General features: G+C 43.8%; 1 protein-coding gene across 6 annotated transcripts in view; it reads right to left on the bottom strand.

The window, feature by feature from the left end:
* Window positions 1-19,990, bottom strand: part of LOC144307183 (interferon-activable protein 203-like) — a 39,942-nt gene that overhangs the window by 1,168 nt on the left and 18,784 nt on the right. For 2 of the 6 annotated variants that reach the window (XM_077886720.1, XM_077886723.1), the window contains exons 2-9: window positions 16,782-16,900; window positions 11,978-12,260; window positions 10,932-11,062; window positions 9,769-9,936; window positions 9,116-9,238; window positions 8,116-8,283; window positions 1,699-2,118; window positions 141-326 (exon numbers count right to left, since the gene is read on the bottom strand). In XM_077886720.1, the coding sequence (XP_077742846.1) occupies window positions 141-326; window positions 1,699-2,118; window positions 8,116-8,283; window positions 9,116-9,238; window positions 9,769-9,936; window positions 10,932-11,062; window positions 11,978-12,242 (1,461 nt within the window). In that variant the 5' untranslated portion in view covers window positions 12,243-12,260; window positions 16,782-16,900. Of the gene's footprint in view, window positions 1-140; window positions 327-1,698; window positions 2,119-8,115; window positions 8,284-9,115; window positions 9,239-9,768; window positions 9,937-10,931; window positions 11,063-11,977; window positions 12,261-16,781; window positions 17,034-17,220; window positions 17,269-19,990 lie in introns of those variants that run through there. The other 4 variants (XM_077886721.1, XM_077886719.1, XM_077886724.1 and 1 more) reach the window with 4 other exon arrangements.

Raw genomic sequence — 19,990 nt, 5'->3', positions numbered from 1 at the left:
GATATTATATACTTTGAAGGCCTCAATAAGATTACACATCCCCTTCTCTGATAAAGGAAAGAATGACAGGAAAGGACAGTCAGTCTAGTTTTCTTAAAGTCTTCTTTGTTGGAAGAATGATATTCCCCAGAAGTTCCCACCTTCATGAAACTGTGAATTACAGATCTCAGCTTCTTCACATTGTCACTTAGTTCAAAGCAGGTAAGTCTGAGTTTATCGCCTTCCTCACAGTCGACTTCGGTCAGGCGTCCATACACCCAGACCTCCATCTTCCCTGTATTGTCTTGTATCTCATACGAAATGATCTGTTCATTTAACACGTTTTTCTGCAAAAGAAAGTCAGAACCATTCTCCTGAGAACTGGATCAGGTTTCCACATCTATTAGAAACACAGGGTGTGAGTGTAAACTGTTGTCTCTGACAGGTTAACATGATCTAGAGGTCCAGAATGAGGGGCAGCAAATAGGTTAAAGTATTTTGTTCAGGGGATTCTCCTTATGGGTCTGGCGATTGTCATTAATTCTCATTAAGTAGAGAATTATTTCAGTCTATAATTTTCCTTTTTTTTTTCTATTCTCTATTCACTCTCAATCTGCCTGAATCCTTAATCTAGATTATCCAGTCACATTGCTCTAGGTATCCTCTCACTCACTCTACTCACTAATTCTGCATATGCACCTGTGTGCATAGCCACTTACACAGGGGGCACAGGAAACAACAGGGGTCGAAGGAAAGAGCCACCCTAGAAGACATGTTAAATGGAGTATGGAACAAAACTCGTCATGGAAAGTAGGGTTGGCTCAGCCTAGTATCTCCATGATGTGCTGGGACAGAAATATCTACACCAGTTCTAAGAATTCACCAAAATTCTACATTTCATTGCCCATATTAATAAATTGAGTATTTTTAACTTTTGTTTTGAGAGAGAGAAAGAGAGAGAATATGTGTGGGGCGACAGATGGAGGAGAGAGAATCTTAAGCAGGCTTCACACCCAGCATGGAGCCCAATGTGGGGTTCAATCTCACAACCCTGGGATCATGACTTGAGCCAAAATCAAGAATTGGAGACTTAACTGAACAAACCAACCCAGACACCCCATAAATTGCATATGAAACAACCTGATTTCTCTAGTCTTTTCAATATCCATATTTCCTGTTAGATAATGCTAATGTTGATGCCCAACAATATTTCGATGAATGAGTGTGAAGAGAGGAGCACTTTGGGATTCAGAGGATCAGAATCTTAGCTAAGTGTTAGAAACAGCTGCATTTTAGGGCAGAATCTATTGATTTCTCACTCTGGTCGTCACCGCTAGCATCCAAGTTTGGGAGGACAGTTTTTTATTTACAGTTAAGCTGTCACCGAAATGGATGGGACAGAGCTCAAACAAAATCATGAAGATATGGACACAAATAGAAAGAGTCTGCACTGCTCTGGACCAGGGTGCCTGTGAATAGATGATTAAATCTGACAAATGCCAAGGATTCTGAGAAACTCTTTCTGCAGAACTTGCATGGCAGAATATGAAGAGCTCTCCTGTCCCATACCCTGAGGTGGGACGCTTCTACCCAACTACACTGGTCACTGGTACCTCGAGTTCCTGTGTTTCAGAAGTGAACCAAACTTTACTTGGCAAGTTCAGACTTCACATTCTGGGGTTGCAGAAGAAATAGTACAACACAATGGTGTGGGCTTACCTTGTGCACCTCATATATCCCATTCACAAACGTTCCTGGCTTTTGCAAGTAAAGATCACGGATTTTTGGAGTTGCATTTGCCTTTTGGATCAGTCCGCTTGAGACCTCCATCTTTTGGTCAGCGCTGACTTCAGACACAGAAGAGGCATCGTACACCTCCAGAAACCCATTGCGACCAACATAATCTGATATGGTGATGATGTTCTTTGAGACGAACTTTTCCTTCAGGTTGACCTGGAAAACCTTCACTTGGAAGAATTGGCTCTCAGTAGCTACAGTGGCATGGAACATCTTTTTCCCCGGCTCCATGGTATCATATACAAATGGCTCTGTTGCTTTCAGCACCATCACTTTCTTGGGACCCTTCTGGACACCCTCCTCTCTGGCAGCTTCTCTAGGTATAGCCTTCAATCTTGGTTTCTACTTGGAAGTACACACCAAAAAAGAAGCATGTTAAGAAAGAGAATAAACCGTCACTTTCTAGTGTGAGCTTTTAGGCTCAATGTTGAGCCTCCAGAAATACCTGATGGGATGGATTTGGGAAAAAAGTGAGCTAGGTAGAAATGGCTGGCCTGGTATAATGTAGCCCGTGAAAGACATAGAGGAGAGTTTGACATAATTCTATTTCTCCATTGTTTTAAGAGTTTGGGAAGAATATGTTTTCTTTAAAAATGATCAGCCCAAGATAAAAAGTATTTCTCCTAGGAGAGTCCTGTTGAGCAAGGAAGTGGGCAACAGCCATGTTGTCATGAAGGGATTCCCAGTGGAAATGAGGATGAATATATCATCTTAATTTACCAATCAATTCATTTTAGTGAGCAAACTAAGATATAAACAGGGAAGAAAATAATTCCCCCTCACAGCACTGACAGTGGGAACGGCTCCAATCAGTAACCACTGCTTTCATCTGGAACCAATCCCAGTAGATGTCACTATTGAAAGACGGAAACCACGAGCTCTTTTCAAGAAGTGCTGTGCTAAAAAGAGATTAAATAAGCACTGGAGAATCTCATGAACTTCCCTAATTCGGAAAGGTCCTGGCTCGGGGCTCTTGAAGAGTAGCAGAATGAGCCATCTGAAGGTATGCTCCCTTGGTATAAAATTATTTTGAGCTTATTATTTTGAAAAAACAGCAAATATAGGAAACACTCTACAAAGAGAACAGAAATTGCTCTTGTGTAAGGAACATGCATTTGTAACAGTGTCTCTCTCTCTACCGGGAAGAGAAGGGGACCCTAAATCACAACAGAATCTCATGATGAAGGATGGCCTGCCTGAAATCTGCATAAGAAACACCGTTGTTTATTCTGTTTTTCCTGGTAATCTTCATAAGTGGCCTCCACACCTTCCTTTCTCTTGTCTTCGGCTGAAGATGGTATTTCAGCTGTTGGTTCAAGCCACCGCAGGGAGTTACTAAGTTTTCCCTGGTTTCTCCCAGGTGTACATGAGGTAGACATGTTATAACAGACTTCTGCTTGTTTTTCTTTTGTTAATATGTCTCTTATTACAGGGGACTCAGCCAGGTATTTAGAAGGGTAAAGAAGGAGAATAATTTCCTCCTCTTCCACACTTCTCTGTTGGAATAATGGTAGGACCCTTAGGGAAAGCATGCCGGCAGAGAACTCGCCAAGAATCAGGGGTCTGACATCTCGTCTCCCCAGGGGCCTGAACCATGTTGGAGTTTCAGGAGAGCATTTGGAATTGGAGGAAAGTATTGATCTGCAAAAGAAAGTATGAAGGTGAGGGCAAAGGTGGGCTCTGGGAGTGCCAGGGCTGAGTATGAGGCCACAGCTGGCTGTCTCACAGCTAGCAACGCTTCTTGTGATCTCACCTAGAAAATTATTATGGATCTACTCTGAGGCTCATAGAAGCATATTTGATGGGCATATTTTTCTTATGCTCATTCCAGGCTTGAGGAATACTGGAAATAATCTAAAGCCAAAATATACAGAATTATTTTTCTAATTTATGGAATAACTGAGTATTTTTTCTTATACATTAAAACAAGAATTTAATTCTACATTGGTTGACTTAAATAGCACTTTAAAGCATATGAAGTGAAAATAAAAACCTCAAACTGGATTATAGAAAAATATATGTCAGGTGACAAAATTATATTCTTTGTGCATACATAATAAAGGGTAAAAATCCGAAAGACACTTTCAAAATGTGATGTTTGATGTAAAAGAGATCAGATAGCAAAAAATTTACTTATTTTTGTCTGTGTATCTCCATTTCCTAAATTTTCTAAGGTAATATTATTTAGGTAATAAAAAACGAGAGAGGAAGAACTGGTGATAGTGCTTTGGTAGGCTCTGTATTTCCATGCCCTCTTCCACCGCAAGTGATCTCTGTTGCTGTATACTGAGGGATACACAAAAATAAAATCAAACAAAAAAATGACCAATCATATTCCATGTGGAATAAGGATGATCAGCTGTCCACTGGCTCATAGGTGATTTTAATGCAGAGGGGGACATAATAAGAGTTGGAATTTGAATTCAGGTAGGCTTTTAAAATACACACTTTGTAAATAAGCAAGTAATTTAAATAAAGAAATAATTGTATGTATTTGGGGGTTGCCCTTCCAGGGTTCTGTTGGTCCTTGCCATGACCTCACAGGGAAGGGAAATACTGGAAACAGGAACCTTGTACCTTGATTAAGAAACTGCTGGATGGGGGTGTTGGCAGGAATGCAGGGAGGGCTTGCATTTGTGCCTGTGCTGGTTGCTGAAGGTATTAGGGACTGACTCTGTTCCTGGGATGGCTACATCCTTACGGTGTAATCAGTTTTGGTGGTTATGTCAACCCTTCCCTGTAGAAAAATAGATTTTGTGTGTTTGTGTTTTGTGTGTGTGTGTGTAGTCGTTTTTGAAATTAGATGAAATACAATACACTTTCATTTCATTTCTACTTTGTAAAACAGGACCTTAACTCTACCAATTAGATCCTATTGCAAGGGGAATAGGAGTGAATACACAGACATCCTACCCTTACCTTCCTCTCATCTCAGCCGGGATCAATTACCTCACTCTGCAAACCTGAAAAGCTCAGGTGACTGAAATTTCATTGGTCTGAGATAGAATACGGTGGTGGCTCTACATTTCCTGCAGAACTGGTCCAAATCCCTCGATGAGGCCTAACCCTTGGAGCTATCTTTCTGCAGTAAGGGTAGCATGTCTCACACGAGGTTGGCCACACTTATGGGCACTGATGAACTCAGCCTTTCTCATCCAGTTCATCAGTTTCCAGCACCCGATCTTCAGCACATAGGAGACCCAGCCCTCCAAGCATTGGGAGCTCTAACCCTGACCCTGACGGAGAGGTTCTCTCAATGCATGATTCCTCAGCCATGGGTTCTGCTATCTTTACAGCAAGTCAGGCAATTTGAAACTTTCAGCATTCTGAGCTCTATTCACTGTATTGAATAGTCCACCCAAACCATGACTACTGGCCGAACGTTTCCTCAGTAAGACTGGGGGATTTTGCTGTAATCATGGGCCTTTATTGCCTTTCATTGTTTAATGACAGCTATTAAATAGTCATCCCATTAGTTAATTAGTCACAGTTTCCACCACTTCTGGCATTCAGTAATTTAATTTTTAAAGTATCAGATGTTGATAGGCATATGACAGAGCTGCTTCTGTAGGGCAGCTTCTTGGTGACAACAGTCTCTGGCCACCTTGGGCACCTGGCTTACAGAAACAACCCCAAACCTAACGCTGTCTGCCTAAATGTAAAAAAATGAATTGAAGACATTTTAACATCTGCATTTCAAGTCTAGATTCAACATATGACAACAAAATGTTCAAACCTTAGATTTCAAAGCCTGGATTTGAACTAAGCGCTAAGTAAATGCCCAGTGCACAGAAATGTCTTCATCATTGTTTTCCTATGTTTTTTCAAAAGTTTGTACTCTGCTCCGATAAGCAGTATTTCAGGCTTTATGATGACCCTGTTGGAAGCTCTGTTATCGGCTCGCCTTATAAAAGAAGTCTCTCCATTCAGGTTGTCCACATATACTTAGCAATCTCATTGACAGGACGATCTTGAGCTATTACCTTTTAAAACTCAGTTTTCATAAATGGGCATCACAAGAAGAGGACAAGGATGATGAAAATATAGTCTTGGTTTGGATCAATTTTGAAAGCATAAGCAGGCCATTTTCTTTTGAGTATATCCTTCACCCCTACCTTGTCTATGAATCGTGCCCTTCTGTGCTGCTTGCTTCATGGACACATAACAGCAGAAATCAAAGGTGATAGTGATGTTTCTGGATTTGAATCCAAAAAAAGCAAACAGAACACAAGCCCTAGAGAAAATTGTTGGGAGACCCCATGATGCATCAGTGCAAGGCTTTCCTGCTCACCTAATGAACCACTGACTGTTTGGTCAGACACTTTTTTGTAGGCTTCCCGTGCAGGTGGATGGACCCCGGAGGAGAAATGAGTGGCTGAGGGAGCAGATGAGCCTCCCTGGGGTGGTTGTGCTTCAAGAAGTATGCAGGGCAGCAGAAGGATTCTCATGGGATTAGCAATGACCCTGTCACCTGTATAGGCCGAGGGGGACTTAGAAAGTATCCCTGCCAAGCCAGTCTGCAAGGCAGAAGTAGAGTTGGCTTGAGATGGGCACCTATGTCCTTGTCATGGCAGAGAGACAGGGGCTGAAGTTCCAATGACCAGATAAGGTCACAGCTATGACCACTAGTCTCAAGATAGACACAGGTATGGGCAGCTAGTCCTGTACACCAAATAACCATGAGAGACTCGAGGGGAGAAAATAGAGTCCTCACACTAACAACAACAATAAACACAAAATTCATTGAGAAAAACTGTATGTAGGAAGACCGGCCTCGGCTGGTCACAGTGGGTAGTTTGGGGTTTGAGTGAGAATAATGATTTAAATGTTGATCCCTTCTAGCCTTCAGGCTGTCTTACAGTTCTTCCCTGTCCATTCTCCTCAGATGCTCAGATGTAGGCTTTGTAGCCCAGAGTGGGTAACCACAGGGGTCTCACAGGGCAGAAGCAAGGGCTGGGTGGGAGGGCAGTCGGTGCACACAGGTGTCCTCTCACTTTCCCACCGCTGTCTGGCTTCCCATGGAAAACAATATCCATAACCTAAGCTTATTGTCTAAAGAGGAAGAAAGACATTGATTTTTTTTTTCTCACTTGTGATAAAAGGTGATACAGAGGAAAATAAAGGGAACCGTGAAAGTGAACAAAGGGAAGATCTGACCTACTCTGAAAGGCAATGTCGGTGAGGATCACCAAGGAATACATTCAGTCTGGCACGACATAGTGGAAAACACTTCAGCCTAAATAAGATGAGAAGACTTCTTATCAAAGGAAGTATTAAAATACCTCATCTGCTTAGGAGCAGATACTGACAAAACACCTGATGTGGCTCGGAGCAAGGTGCTGACAATACGCAGGATGTGGCTCGGAGCACAGGAGCTGACAGTACACAGGATGTGGCTCGGAGCACAGGAGCTGACAGTACACAGGATGTGGCTCGGAGCACAGGTGCAGACAGTACACCTGATGTGGCTCGGAGCACAGGTGCTGACAGTACACAGGATGTGGCTCGGAGCACAGGAGCTGACAGTACACAGGATGTGGCTCGGAGCACAGGAGCTGACAGTACACAGGATGTGGCTCGGAGCACAGGTGCTGACAGTACACCTGATGTGGCTCGGAGCACAGGTGCTGACAGTACACAGGATGTGGCTCAGAGCACAGGTGCTGACAGTACACCTGATGTGGCTCGGAGCACAGGAGCTGACAGTACACCTGATGTGGCTCGGAGCACAGGAGCTGACAGTACACCTGATGTGGCTCGGAGCACAGGTGCAGACAGTACACCTGATGTGGCTTGGAGCACAGGTGCTGACAGTACACCTGATGTGGCTCGGAGCACAGGTGCTGATAGTACACAGGATGTGGCTCAGAGCACAGGTGCTGACAGTACACCTGATGTGGCTCGGAGCACAGGTGCAGACAGTACACCTGATGTGGCTCGGAGCACAGAAGCTGACAATACCGGAGATGCTGCTTGGAGCACAAGTGCGGACAATACACCAACGTAAATAAGCAGAGTGGGGTGGAACCGAAATGGGCCGTAGGAGCTGAACCTGCTTGTCACCCATCACTTCCCGTCTGGCTACGTCCCCACATGCTCTAATCGTGGACAAGGCAAGGTAACCGTCCCCTGGAGGTCAGAGGTCACCTCCGGCATGCACACCCCCTAATAGAAAACGACTGAGACTCCAGGAGGCTCTCTAGATGCCTGCTTGGTGAGTAAGTGACTTAATCAGAGAAGAGTTAGAGACGGTCGCCGGCAGGATTACAAGCTTTTTCAGGATTCTGATGAACCCTGTGATTTCCGCGGAGGGCGGCGGGTGGGAGAGGCGTGCGCTACCTTGACCGAGGCGAGGCTGGCGGGAGCTGCCGCGGGCAGGTGTGAGCTGGGGACGCAGGGCTGGGCTGCGAGCCCGCTGCTCCGGGGCGGCCTGGGCGGCTGCGCGGGCTCCAAGGATATGCTCATCCTCTTGAAAGTGTCCTTCAGCTCATCGGCGCCTCTGCCGTTCTGAAGCAAGGATTTCGTTTCCTGGTTAGTGGTTTTCCACGTCGCGTGGACCACAGCCTCTCTCTCCATCCTGTCTCTCTCGCACACGCGCACACGCACACACCCCGATGTGCACACTGCAGTAACCCCCGTAGGCAGCGACCACCAACACCTCCCCGCCTCACACCCTACCGGGATCACAATCGTCACTCTGCAAATTCTAACAACTCAGGTGATTCGAATTTCATGGGTTGTGAATTCTGTTCACCACTGCTATGCACTGGACCGCGTAAGTTCCTCAGGCGAATATTGGGGTTTATTGATTGTAGAAAATCAATCCCAGGCTCTAAGAGAAGCAGGTTCCCCCAAGAACTTCGGGGATACTATTTAACCATAATCACTGATTATTTTCCCAGGAGATTATTTCCCTCGTCTCCCTGTCCTGCTCATGAAGCAGGATGTTCTTTTCTTTCCTTTTTTTTTTTTTTAAGATTTCATTTATTTATATGAGAAGGAGAGAGAGAGAGCATGAGCAGAAGGAAGGGCAGAGGGAGAGGGAGAAGCAGACTCCCTGCTCAGTAGGCAGCCCCTTGTGGGATTTGATCCCAGGACCCTGAGACCATGCCCTGAGCTGCAGGCTGATGCTTAACCCCCTGAGCCTCCCAGGGGCCCCAGAACAGGCTGTTCTGAGCTCTTTGCTTCTGGAGAGACAGAGCAGCGGGTGTCAAGGTGATACTGGTCTGTGTCTGGTTTGAAGCCACACCCTGGAGAAAATCTTCGGGGGACCCAGTGACGGATCAGAGCCAAGCTTTCCCGCCCACCGAATGAGCCACAGACCCAATGGTCAGACAACCTTTTGTAGGCTCCCCATGCAGGTGGACGGACCCCAGAGGAGAAGTGAGTGGCTGAGGGAGCAGATGAGCCTCCCTGGGGTGGTTGTGCTCCAAGGAGGTTTCAGGGCACCAGCAGGATTCTTCTGCGAGTAGAAATGACCCTGTCACCTGTAGAGGCTGGGGGGGACTTAGAAAGTATCCCTTCCAAGCCAGTCTGCAAGGCAGAAGCAGAGTTGTCTTGAAATGGGCACCTAGGTCATTGTCGTGACAGAGCGACGGGGACTGAGGTTCCGATGATGGGTAAGGTCACACCCATGGGCCTGGCCTAAAGGCAAATAGGCTCCGTCTTATCAGGAAATCCCGGAGAGATGTGAGTCAAGGCTGTGGAGGGATTGTGAATCATGGGGGCTGACAAGAGCAAGCAAAACAAGACAGAACTTGAGAAATAATCCACGATATGAGATCTGGAATTAGGTCAAAACGCTTACCTTGCTCATATCAAAGGGTTTGTAAAACACAGAAGTCTCAGTGTTTCCCTTTGATGAACTAGTGGGTCGTTTTTGTTATATAGAGAACTCATACGGAGTACGGAAGGGCTGAGGAGCCCTCTCGCGTCAGGGTGACGCCTGCGGCATGTGGCGGAGAGGTTCGGGTATGGGGCGGGGGACCGTACCTTGGTGGAGCCACTGCTGCATGGGGTTGCTGGAGGCTGCTGAGGACCCTGAAGGGAGCTCCCAGATGACTGGGTACTTGTTGCAGAAGGTTCTGGAAGCTGACTCTGTTGCTGGGTTGGCTGCACCTTCTTCTTTCCACCTTTTGGTGTGGTTTTGCTTTTCTGTTTCTGAAGTTAATCCCCCCCCCCACACACACACTTCTGGTTAATCGTTTTCAATATTAGATTAAACACATCATTACTACTGAGCATATCGACTTCCTATTAACTCGAGTCTAATTGTACTAAAATTTCTGTGCTCCTGAAATGCTGGAGCTACGGGGAGTCTATCCTCCCAAGAGATGATGGGAAGGCCGGCGGCCCACACAGATGATTGGTTCACGCAAGAGCTGGGAAACCTTCCTCTCCCCAGGTGGCGAGGATGCTGTATTGGGACTCAGAAAATCTAGGTTTGAATTTTGTGTCTCAGAGTGGGTTTGGGCAAGCGGCTCTTCTCGTGTGACTTCCAATTTTGTCCGCAGCTAACGAGGGGTAACGACTCCACATCTCCTTCGCAGGGAGTCATACATGCAAGGTCAGGTGCACACGATTCTGAGACCTAATGGGTGATCGGGAGCTACAAGATGCTGACTCTAAACCTCATCTTCTTGTCTTTTTTTTTTTTTTAAGATTTTATCTATTTATTCATAAAAGACACAGAGAGAGGCAGAGACACAGGCAGAGGGAGAAGCAGGCTTCCCCCCACCCCGATGTGGGACTCGATCCCAGGACTCCGGGATCACACCCTGAGTAGACACTCAACCACTGAGCCACCCAGGCATCCCTTTGCATCTCATTTTCATTCTGCCCCTGGAAGTCCCTTTTCTTGATTCTTCTTCTATTTGCAGGTTGATAAATGAATAAAGAGCTCAGTGTACATAGGAAGGTAATAGGGGATCCCTGGATGGCTCAGCGGTTTAGTGCCTGCCTTTGGCCCAGGGCGCGATCCTGGAGTCCTGGGATCGAGTTCCGCTCGGGCTCCTGGCATGGAGCCTGCCTCTCTCTCTCTCTCTCTCTCTCTCTCTCTGTCTATCATGAATAAAATAAATTAAGAAAAAAAAAAAGAAGGTAATAGGTGGAAGAGCCATAGGAGAAGCTTCCTGGGCAGGACTTTGCCATCCTACCTTGGACTCAGGTGTATCATGGACTGATCCCGAAGCCCCGTCTGCGGTAGATGTGGATTCCTCAGTGCTGGATGCACCCGGCTTTATTTTCTTCATAGGTATTGTTTCTTTTCCTCTGCTTTGCCTCATAACTGCAGTAAAAAAAAAAAAAAAAAAAAAAAAAAGGCATGATAATTCCAAGGGAGCTGGTCTAGGGCAGCTGTAGGACTTGCAGTGCTATGTCCTCTCAGCTCTGCTTGTGGGGCTGGGAGTGCTGGTGTCCTCCCCTCCTGCATCAGCCCACCCGCCCTGGCTACAGGTGCTGACCCGCGCCGCCAGATGGCTTCCTTGCTTCCCCATGGGCACGAGCACGCCTCTCCATCCTCTGCACTCCCAGGTACCTCCGTCAAATCCTTTTCCAGCCCACTTAGCCTCTATGTTCTTTTTAAGAAACTGCAGTTTTCACGATGCCGATCGTGGGTTAGTTCCTATGCAAGGTCTGTTTGAATTATAGAAACCAGAGAAAAGACATCTGATCTCATTGGTGATGAGACAAACTGGTGACATTGGACTTGACTTTTTACACCATGTTTTTAGTGTCCAGTGATTTTTGGAAGAGGCAAATTCTTCACACCCCCAGGAGGTAGGTTACTCGCTAAGTCCTGTCTTATGTTTGTTGCTAGAGAATATAGTAGCGATGGATTAAATATTGTAATAGAACACGGCATGAACTGATAGAAGAATTCTTAAATCTCATGAATTTTTCTAATTTTATTTTACCCCTGTCCAACCTTTCTAATATGTAGAAGCCTCCATATCTTTCTTGTCAACCCTTTCTGCTTTTTTCTTTACCTGTACCTCCTCAAAAACACCCTGTATAATACAATACAGTGGGCCTCTTTGTAGGAAAGGAATTGTCTGGGCTGTCAACTCATGGCATCTGAAGGGCCACCTCATCTCAGCCACCAGGTCAGAAACTGGAAAACACCTCTCTGAGCTCTGCCGACACCAAGGCTCTGCTGGACGCAGGGGGCACACACCCGACAGTGAAGGCTCCTGTCCATTACCTTTTCTCTTTCCATTTCGAAGATTTATAACAATGTCTTCACAATCTTGCATTTCCTTGAACAGGTCTATTAGCTTGTTCACACAGGCAACCCCTGGGAACTTCTTTTCCATCAGGTCGGCAATCTTGACCTTGTTATATTCTTTTTGCATGTTTGCGGTCAGTCCCAAATCGCGGGCCAGTACGGACTTGACTATGCTAAACTGGTAGTCATTGATGGGCTCCAGTCCTTTCAGCAGAATAATCTTCTTGTACTCACCCTCCATCTCCAGGTGTGGCTGAACCTGGGAGAGAAAAATACCGCAGGGCGTTAGACTTTGATCTGCAAGAGGTAAAAGCCTGGTTGTGTCTACGTCAGTGAGTGGCCCATGCCGGGCTGTCATCCTCGAGTGTGTGTGACAAAGAAGAACTGAATTTCCAGGTGTCACTGTGGAAAATGGGTTGAGAACTATATTGGGACTCATATATACGGCTTGAGCTTATTTGGGACTTCTACGAAATTCTCTCCTTTTAATAATGACAGTTGAGTTGGGTCGCAATGGGTGTGGCGGCAGGAAGTGTGGAAGGAGGCAGTTGTCGCCCTGCGTGGCATGTGGGCTACAGGGCATCGGAGTACCCGCCCCCCCTCCCATCCCGTGCTGGGACTGCGTCTCTCCTTGGATGCCCACCTGCTGGCTCCTGACTGGGCCGCCCGCTCTGGCTGAAGGGGCCGCGTGCAGAGTGGGCTGCAGCCTCTCACCCCCCGCGACTGTCCTCCCACCACGCCAGGTCCTCGGCCCCGCACAGCTGACTCTTCCCGAGTCAGCCCATCATGCATCCTCTCTTCCTGGGGCTCAGGCCACGTTCTCAAGGCCTCTGGCCCCTCGACCTCCCGTGGGACATCTATCTGCTCTCTCCCGCAGAATCATAGCACTGGTTGGCCAGGACTATTTAGTAGTCCTTTTGCTGGAGTTCTACTTTCTTGCTGGAGCAGGAGCCCAGCATTTATTGGCTGGAATTATTTCAATAGTTGCTTGATTTTACCCTTCTAGGCTGAATTCCTCTTATCAGTTGTTTTTGGAGAGCCAGATACCCCTCTATGCAGCCACAATTTTATCCCACTTGACATCCCACAATAGTTCTCCATTTGTATTTGAAAAATCTCTTGCTCTTTAGCCTAGGTTGGAAAGCCTTGGATACTCTGCATCTTTTTTCATCTGTATTTTGCATTCGTATGTCTTATGCTCCAGAAATATACACCACGTCTTGCCTTTCAATGTTTCAGCCTTTGCTAATTCACTCCCTGCTGCCTAAAGTGCCAGTCACTTTCCTTCCTCTGCCTACCTCCTTATAGCCTTCACAACTCCACTGAGGTTCTTGTCTTCTGAAAGCCTCCAGAATTCCTATTTTGGACTGGGTGTCACTCCTCTGGGCCTCTTTATCACCTTATGTACTTCCTCAATGGCACTCAGTACATGGGAGAGATTCTAATTTTCTGTTTAAATTCATCAGTTCTTTTCACTTAGGGACCATGTGTTTGTGAACCTTTTGTATAATTGGCATGTTCAAATTCCCAAGGCTGTCCTTTGACAGAGGACTCGATAAGAAGATGTGGTCTATGTATACAATGGAATATTCCTCAGCCATCAGAAAGGATGAACACCCACCATTTGCTTCGACGTGGATGGAACTGGAGGGTATAATGCTGAGTGAAGTAAGTCAGTTGGAGAAGGACAATCATTATATGGTCTCATTCATATGGGGAATATAAGAAATAGTGAAAGGGATTATAGGGGAAAGGAGAGAAAATGAGTGGGAAATATCAGAGAGGGAGACAGAACAGGAGAGACTCGTAACTCTGAGAAACGAACAAGGGGAAGGGAAGGGGAGGTGGCCGAAGGGCTGGAGTTACTGGGTGACAGGCACTGAGGGGGGTGCTTGATGGGATGAGCATTGGGTTTTACAATATATGTTGGCAAATTAAATTTAAATTAAAAAAATTTTTAAAGATTTTTTTGGTAAAAGATTTTAAAATTTGTTTCTGATAGGCTTTAATAATGGTTTAATAAAAGAAATAGTTAATAAAAAAAAAACAATGCAACACAAATTCCCTCTTGAGAGAATGTGAGCATTTCCAGATTGATGAGGCCCATAGAGTGAAGGGTAAATCCTCAAGATATAGAGGAATTGAAGATTATTAAAAACAAAGTAAAAACTCTTAAAGCTTCCAGAAATAAAGAGTAGATCACCTGCAAGAATTCAAGGATCAGATTGAAACTGATGTTTAACAGTAAAGCTGCCCATCACAGGAAAATAGGGTGATTTTCATATAATATTCATTCAAATGCTGTATTTCAAAATCAAATAATTTTTAAAATGAAATTTTTGTGTTTTGTGTGTGTGACAGCATAATTTATTTGCAAAATAAAACCAGCATAAAGTGACAGGAGGCGATCCATAATCTTTCTTCATTCCATTTACATGTGAACATTCATATGCTTTATTGCTAAAATATTAGTTTGTTTGATTTTAGAGTAATGATCCGGATCCCACTATTGTGTGTAATATTATTATGGTCTTTAAAATACGTGTATTTAATAGCCTTTTTAAAAGGCCCCAATTCTGAATTTCAAAGCATATGTAGCCCCAGGGATATCAGAAAAGGTCCTGTCTACCCATCTTCAGGGCCAAGTAATTCTGAGCATAGAATTTAAAGCTAGCCCAAATGATATTTGAATGTGAGGGCCTGGGGATCCCTGGATGGCGCAGCAGTTTAGCGCCTGCCTTTGGCCCAGGGCGCGATCCTGGAGACCCGGGATCGAATCCCATGTCAGGCTCCCCGTGCATGGAGCCTGCTTCTCCCTCTGCCTGTGTCTCTGCCTCTCTCTCTCTCTCTGAGTGTGATTATCATAAATAAATAAAAATGAATGTGAGGGCCTCAGAAACTACTGTCTGATATTCAAAGCATTGATAGTTTGTAAGACAAAGCCCTATATGGAAGCATCTATTGGAGGAAATATTCAATATGAAGCCAAGAAACACCACATGCCCAAAGGTAAATAAGAGTAGGAACCTAACTTGGTCTGCTGTGCCTATGTCTTCCATGTAAATACAGCGCTGAGTGAAGACAAGAGAGACAGGGAGCACATCAACATGGTGGAGGGAGGGAGGAAAATACGGCAGTTCACTGAAGGACCAAAAAAAGTGTCTTCAAGGGTACGATAAAGGAGTAAGCAAAAACAGAAGTACAAGAAAGGAGAATATAGAAATGTCATAAGTGAAATTGAGGATAACAAGCAAAATCATATATGCTGATCATCAGCATATACATAAATGGCCTAACCAGATAAGTGACAAGTTTGGTCAAATTGCATTTATGGGAAAAAAGCTTACAATCTTTTTTGCAAAAAAGCTTGAAATCTGCCAATATATTGTTAACAGAGATCATTTAAAGGTGGGAAAATAAAAGAAAAATATTTTACCATACAAAGAGTAACTAAAAGAAACCCGGTTTATCTATACTAGCATCGCCATAAACAGACCTGAAGATAAAAAGCATCACCAGAATTCAACACAATGACAGAGGCTGACCTTTGACCTTCTCGGGAAACAAAACAGTTGTGATTATGTATTTACCTGCTAATGGCAAATATCTATTATAGTTACTCTATAGTCCTTTATACTGGTATAAATATTATGTGTCATATTTTATAACGTGATTTACATATTATAAAAATCATATTCATAGTATTGTGTAGCGTAGTCCTCTTCACACATCCACACACATTTTACATATATGTGTGTACGTATGTATGTAATTACATACATGATATACATTATATTATTGTATATATAAATTTGAGAGAACTATGAGCAAAAACCTTACAATTTTTGTGGTAGGAGATTTCAGCTTGTCTCTTAATTCCTAAATAAACATGGTAAAAAAAAATCAGTAGAGATTTTGGAAAAGGACTAACATTATTAATAAACATAATTAACAAGGTTTAACATACAAAAATTCTGAAATCAGCATTAAAAATCTCTCACTCTAATCAAGCACATATGAAGTGTTAGTATAACAGGCCCTACAGAAAGTCACTCAATTATTCTGAAAGTCTTTTTTTAGTTGGCTTCCTGCCTCCCCCTTGTACTTTGCCACTAGAAAAAAAAAATCAGCAATATTCAGGAAGGCAGACAGTAATACAAAAAAGAACTGAAGGAACAGCTTTGGCAGTGTAGACTAGAGTATAATATAAAAATTAAACTGTCTGAAGAGAGGCAAAGAGGCCATATTTTTGTGTAGCTCTGCCTGGGGAAGTGAAAGTTTTTCTGCTCTGCGGTTATGTGTGCATGTATGCTTGTTTTCTAAAATCATGATAATACCATACAATGCAGCTTTAAATACAGATGTGTGTGTTTTTTTAACTTAATATTATGTTCTGATACCTTCCTCATGCCCCTAACTTGACTTCTGCCCAGAACTCCACTATGGCCACCAAGAATTTCCAGTGCACCATTTAGAGAAAGGAAACCAAGCCCTTTTTTTTTGAACTATCACTCATAATCACCTGGGTAATAAATTTTTACATCTTCTGTACTCAGAATGCATCTCCCTTTGTTCAGGTGTCAGATGTGCTGTAATAAGGATGTCTGTTGTTTGCCTAAGTAGTAAAGGATTAGAATCAAGCTACTAATATTTTCTCGTCTCTGACTGGAGTTGATACCAGCTCCTGCCCCCCAATTCTTCATAACCGAACCCCCCCTAGTTGTTTTGTGTTCAGCCAGCAGGTGCCCACAGCTATCTACAGAAAGCCCACAGGCCTCACCTTGCTGAAGTTCTCCACCAAGTCCGGATCCTGAGGTCAGAGATGCTGGAATCACTGCTTATGGAGGAAGAACACTCAGCAAAGCCCTCCGAGACTGAACAGCAGGATGTTATAATCTCCTGAAGGGCGCAGGAAAAAGAAGTATTTTGAAAGATAACAAGTACAGATGGCACTGATGAGAGTCACTCAAAACTTTACTAGTGCTGCTTCCTCCACACCACACTGTCCTCCGGAGAAAAGTTGCAAAACAATTTTGAGACTCCTCCCTCTCAGTGTTCTTAGCTTTCAGTTTCTTTAGTCAGAGAAAATAAGCAATTTCCTTCCTTCAAGTACTTAATTGAATGAGAGATCATAGCAAAGATGTAATTAAGTGTTTTTTTTTTACTATAAATGTCAGTAGACCGAAGGAGTTTCAGCATTAGAACTTCAGGGGACTTACCTGTGGGTCATTAGAAACTTATATTCCCTTGAATGATGCTCAAATGTTAGAGAAATAAGATGAGTCACTGGGCTGCTTATCCCTCACTTCCTGTTCTTAGAGTTGTAGGAGGAGATGTTGGAAGAGTCCCCTTCTCTACTGGCACTCGACTGTACCCCTCAGAAGAGGGTGGGTCAGCTATGAAATCACTCTTGGTTTAAATAGTGCCTGAAGCATTCACCCAGTTAAAAACTGACACACCTTGAGTTTGATAGAAGTGGGAGGTCATTACGAATCTTTCCTTAGATACATAGCAAGGAAGTCGCCCTCCCAACTATGACTTGGCTATTTTACCTCACTGATCACTCATTATTCATGAGTGCATTATTTATGGAAAAAACACAGGTGGGTAGTAAGGACATATCATGACGGCATAAGCCTTTGCAAATTCTGGAAGAACACTGAAACTCTAAACCGAGGGGGGCTTGATAAACCTTTCCTTCTGCAGTGTTTTTTCTGTGATGGACAGTGGATGCATTCCAGAGTACCATGAACCCTGACATGTCAAATAAATGGCACCAGTCAGCTGACATGAGGGTTATAACCCACCAGCTGATTTGCAAGTAGGATGAAGCTATGGCTGGAAAGGGATCCCAAAGGACAGCTGATGTTGGTGGGTGATGTGAGGTCATCTAAAGAGAAGAAAGCTGGTTATTTTAATTCAAACTATAGTTGCGAATTGAATAGCTGAAGTCTAGATTTGGGACCATCTGAAAACTCCACCAAAGCATGAGAAAGACGTGGGAAAGCGAGGGGAATCTGGTGGCATGTTCACAAACATCTGTGGGTGTTCACTCCTCTTCTCAAGATGTGTGTTGCAGTTTTTATGAATGTATGGAGCTGGTCTTAAGGTAATGGGTGGGGACGCACATTCGGGAGGTCAGAAGGGGCCCCATCTCAGAGATTAGAAAGTAGAAGACACATGGGGGAAAATGACCATATCAAGATATTTTCCTGATCCTTTTCTTATAATCAGCTCATGAGGGATAATGTCCTTGGTTGGGGCTCCAGCATATAACACACAGAGTACTGTCACCAGTAAGGACAGTTCAGAACGATGCTCCATCATTCATACAGTACAGTTGGAATTTTAATAGATGAAACAAAGAAATGTTAAAAAAATGTGCATTTTTCCTGACTTCCAGGTAGTAGCCAATTGGTGATTTGTGCTGTCATGCAGAAAACTCACTAGTAGAGAACATATAAGAACTCTTGATATAGAGAAAAATGGATAAATTTACACGACTTTTTATTATCTGAAGTATTAATTCACATGGTCAAAATCCTCAGGAAGAGTCCCCACTGGATTGATGTCCTATGGGTCAAAGCAATACACTGTCTGTTTTTGTGAATAAAGTTTTATTGGAATACAGATATGCTCATTTAATTATGCATCATTTCTGTCTGCCTTCATGGTGCAACTGTAGACCTGACTAGCCACAGAGCCTAAGGTTTCACCCTATGGCTCTTTGCAGAAGAAAAGTTTGTCAATCTGCACCTTAACCCATCATCTAGGAGATAGCAGAGAGAATCTAAGGGAAAAAGCAGAAGTAAGTAAAACAGCAATCACATCGGGAAACCACGATCAGGCCTTTTCAAACCTACATTCGGGCCCGTGGAGACTTAGTGATAAAGTTTGTGTCTCTGGGAAAGAAACAGAAAGTTTGTGTCTCATGGCTGAACTATGTTCCCATAAATTCATACGTTGAAGCCCTAACCCCTGCTGTGACTATACAAGGTTGGAGACTCGACCTCAAAGAGGAAAGAAGTTAAGATAATGTCATAAGGGAGGGACATTCATCCAATGTGACTGGTGCTTTTCTAAAAAGAGATTTTAACATACCCAGAGACCAGGATGCACACATCCAGATGAAGACCACGCAAAGGGCACGGTGAAAGGGTGGCCACCGCAAGCTGGAACAGAGGTCTCAGGAGAAGGCAAGCATCTCAACACTTTGATCTTGGACATCCAGTCTCAAGAACACTAGGAAAATAGATTTCTGCTGTGTAAGCCAGTCTGTGTATTTTGTCAGGGCAGCTCTAACAAAGGAATCCAGGGAGAGTGGCAAAATCCTTATCCTCAAGAGCGAGAATAAAACCTGCTGCTGTGGGAGCCTTAGCTGGCTTGATTTACGAGTTCATGGGACTACCTGTCACCAAAATAGCATGGTTTCTCAGGGAAGTCGACTTCCCCTTCCAAGGAGAATGATGATGATGATGATGATGAAGATGAAGAAGAAGAAGAATATGAAGTGTGACTGAGGTTTACTCATGGAATCAATCTTGTATCCCTGAGATGAAGCACATGATCCAGGATAACTATCACTTATTACATATTGCCAGATTCCTTTTTCAGTATTTAAAAATACTGAACATTTACTTTTAGAGAGACATTGACCTTTATTTTTCTTTTTGTTTGATCTTTTGGAATGATGGTGATGTTGGCATTTCTAAAAGCATGTGTTTAGGATTAGTAATGCTTCCTCCTTCGCTGTTTGATAGAATTCACCAAGTGTTTATTCCCAGAACTTCTATTGTGAAAATATTTTTATTACAAATAAATTTCCTTGCATAGATATAGGGATATTTAGATGTTCTGTATCTTTATGAGGCAGTTTCAGAAAGCTAGCTGTGTTTCACAGGAATTTTGTCCATTGGATCTAAGTAACCAGATCTACTGGCCTAAAGTTGTTCACGTATTCTTTTTGTTATCTTTTAAATATCTGTAGGA

This window comes from Canis aureus, chromosome 38 (genome assembly GCF_053574225.1).
Source record: "Canis aureus isolate CA01 chromosome 38, VMU_Caureus_v.1.0, whole genome shotgun sequence".
Taxonomy (NCBI): domain Eukaryota; kingdom Metazoa; phylum Chordata; class Mammalia; order Carnivora; family Canidae; genus Canis; species Canis aureus.
Note: the sequence above shows the minus strand (reverse complement) of the source record. Positions and strands in the feature narration are given on the sequence as shown.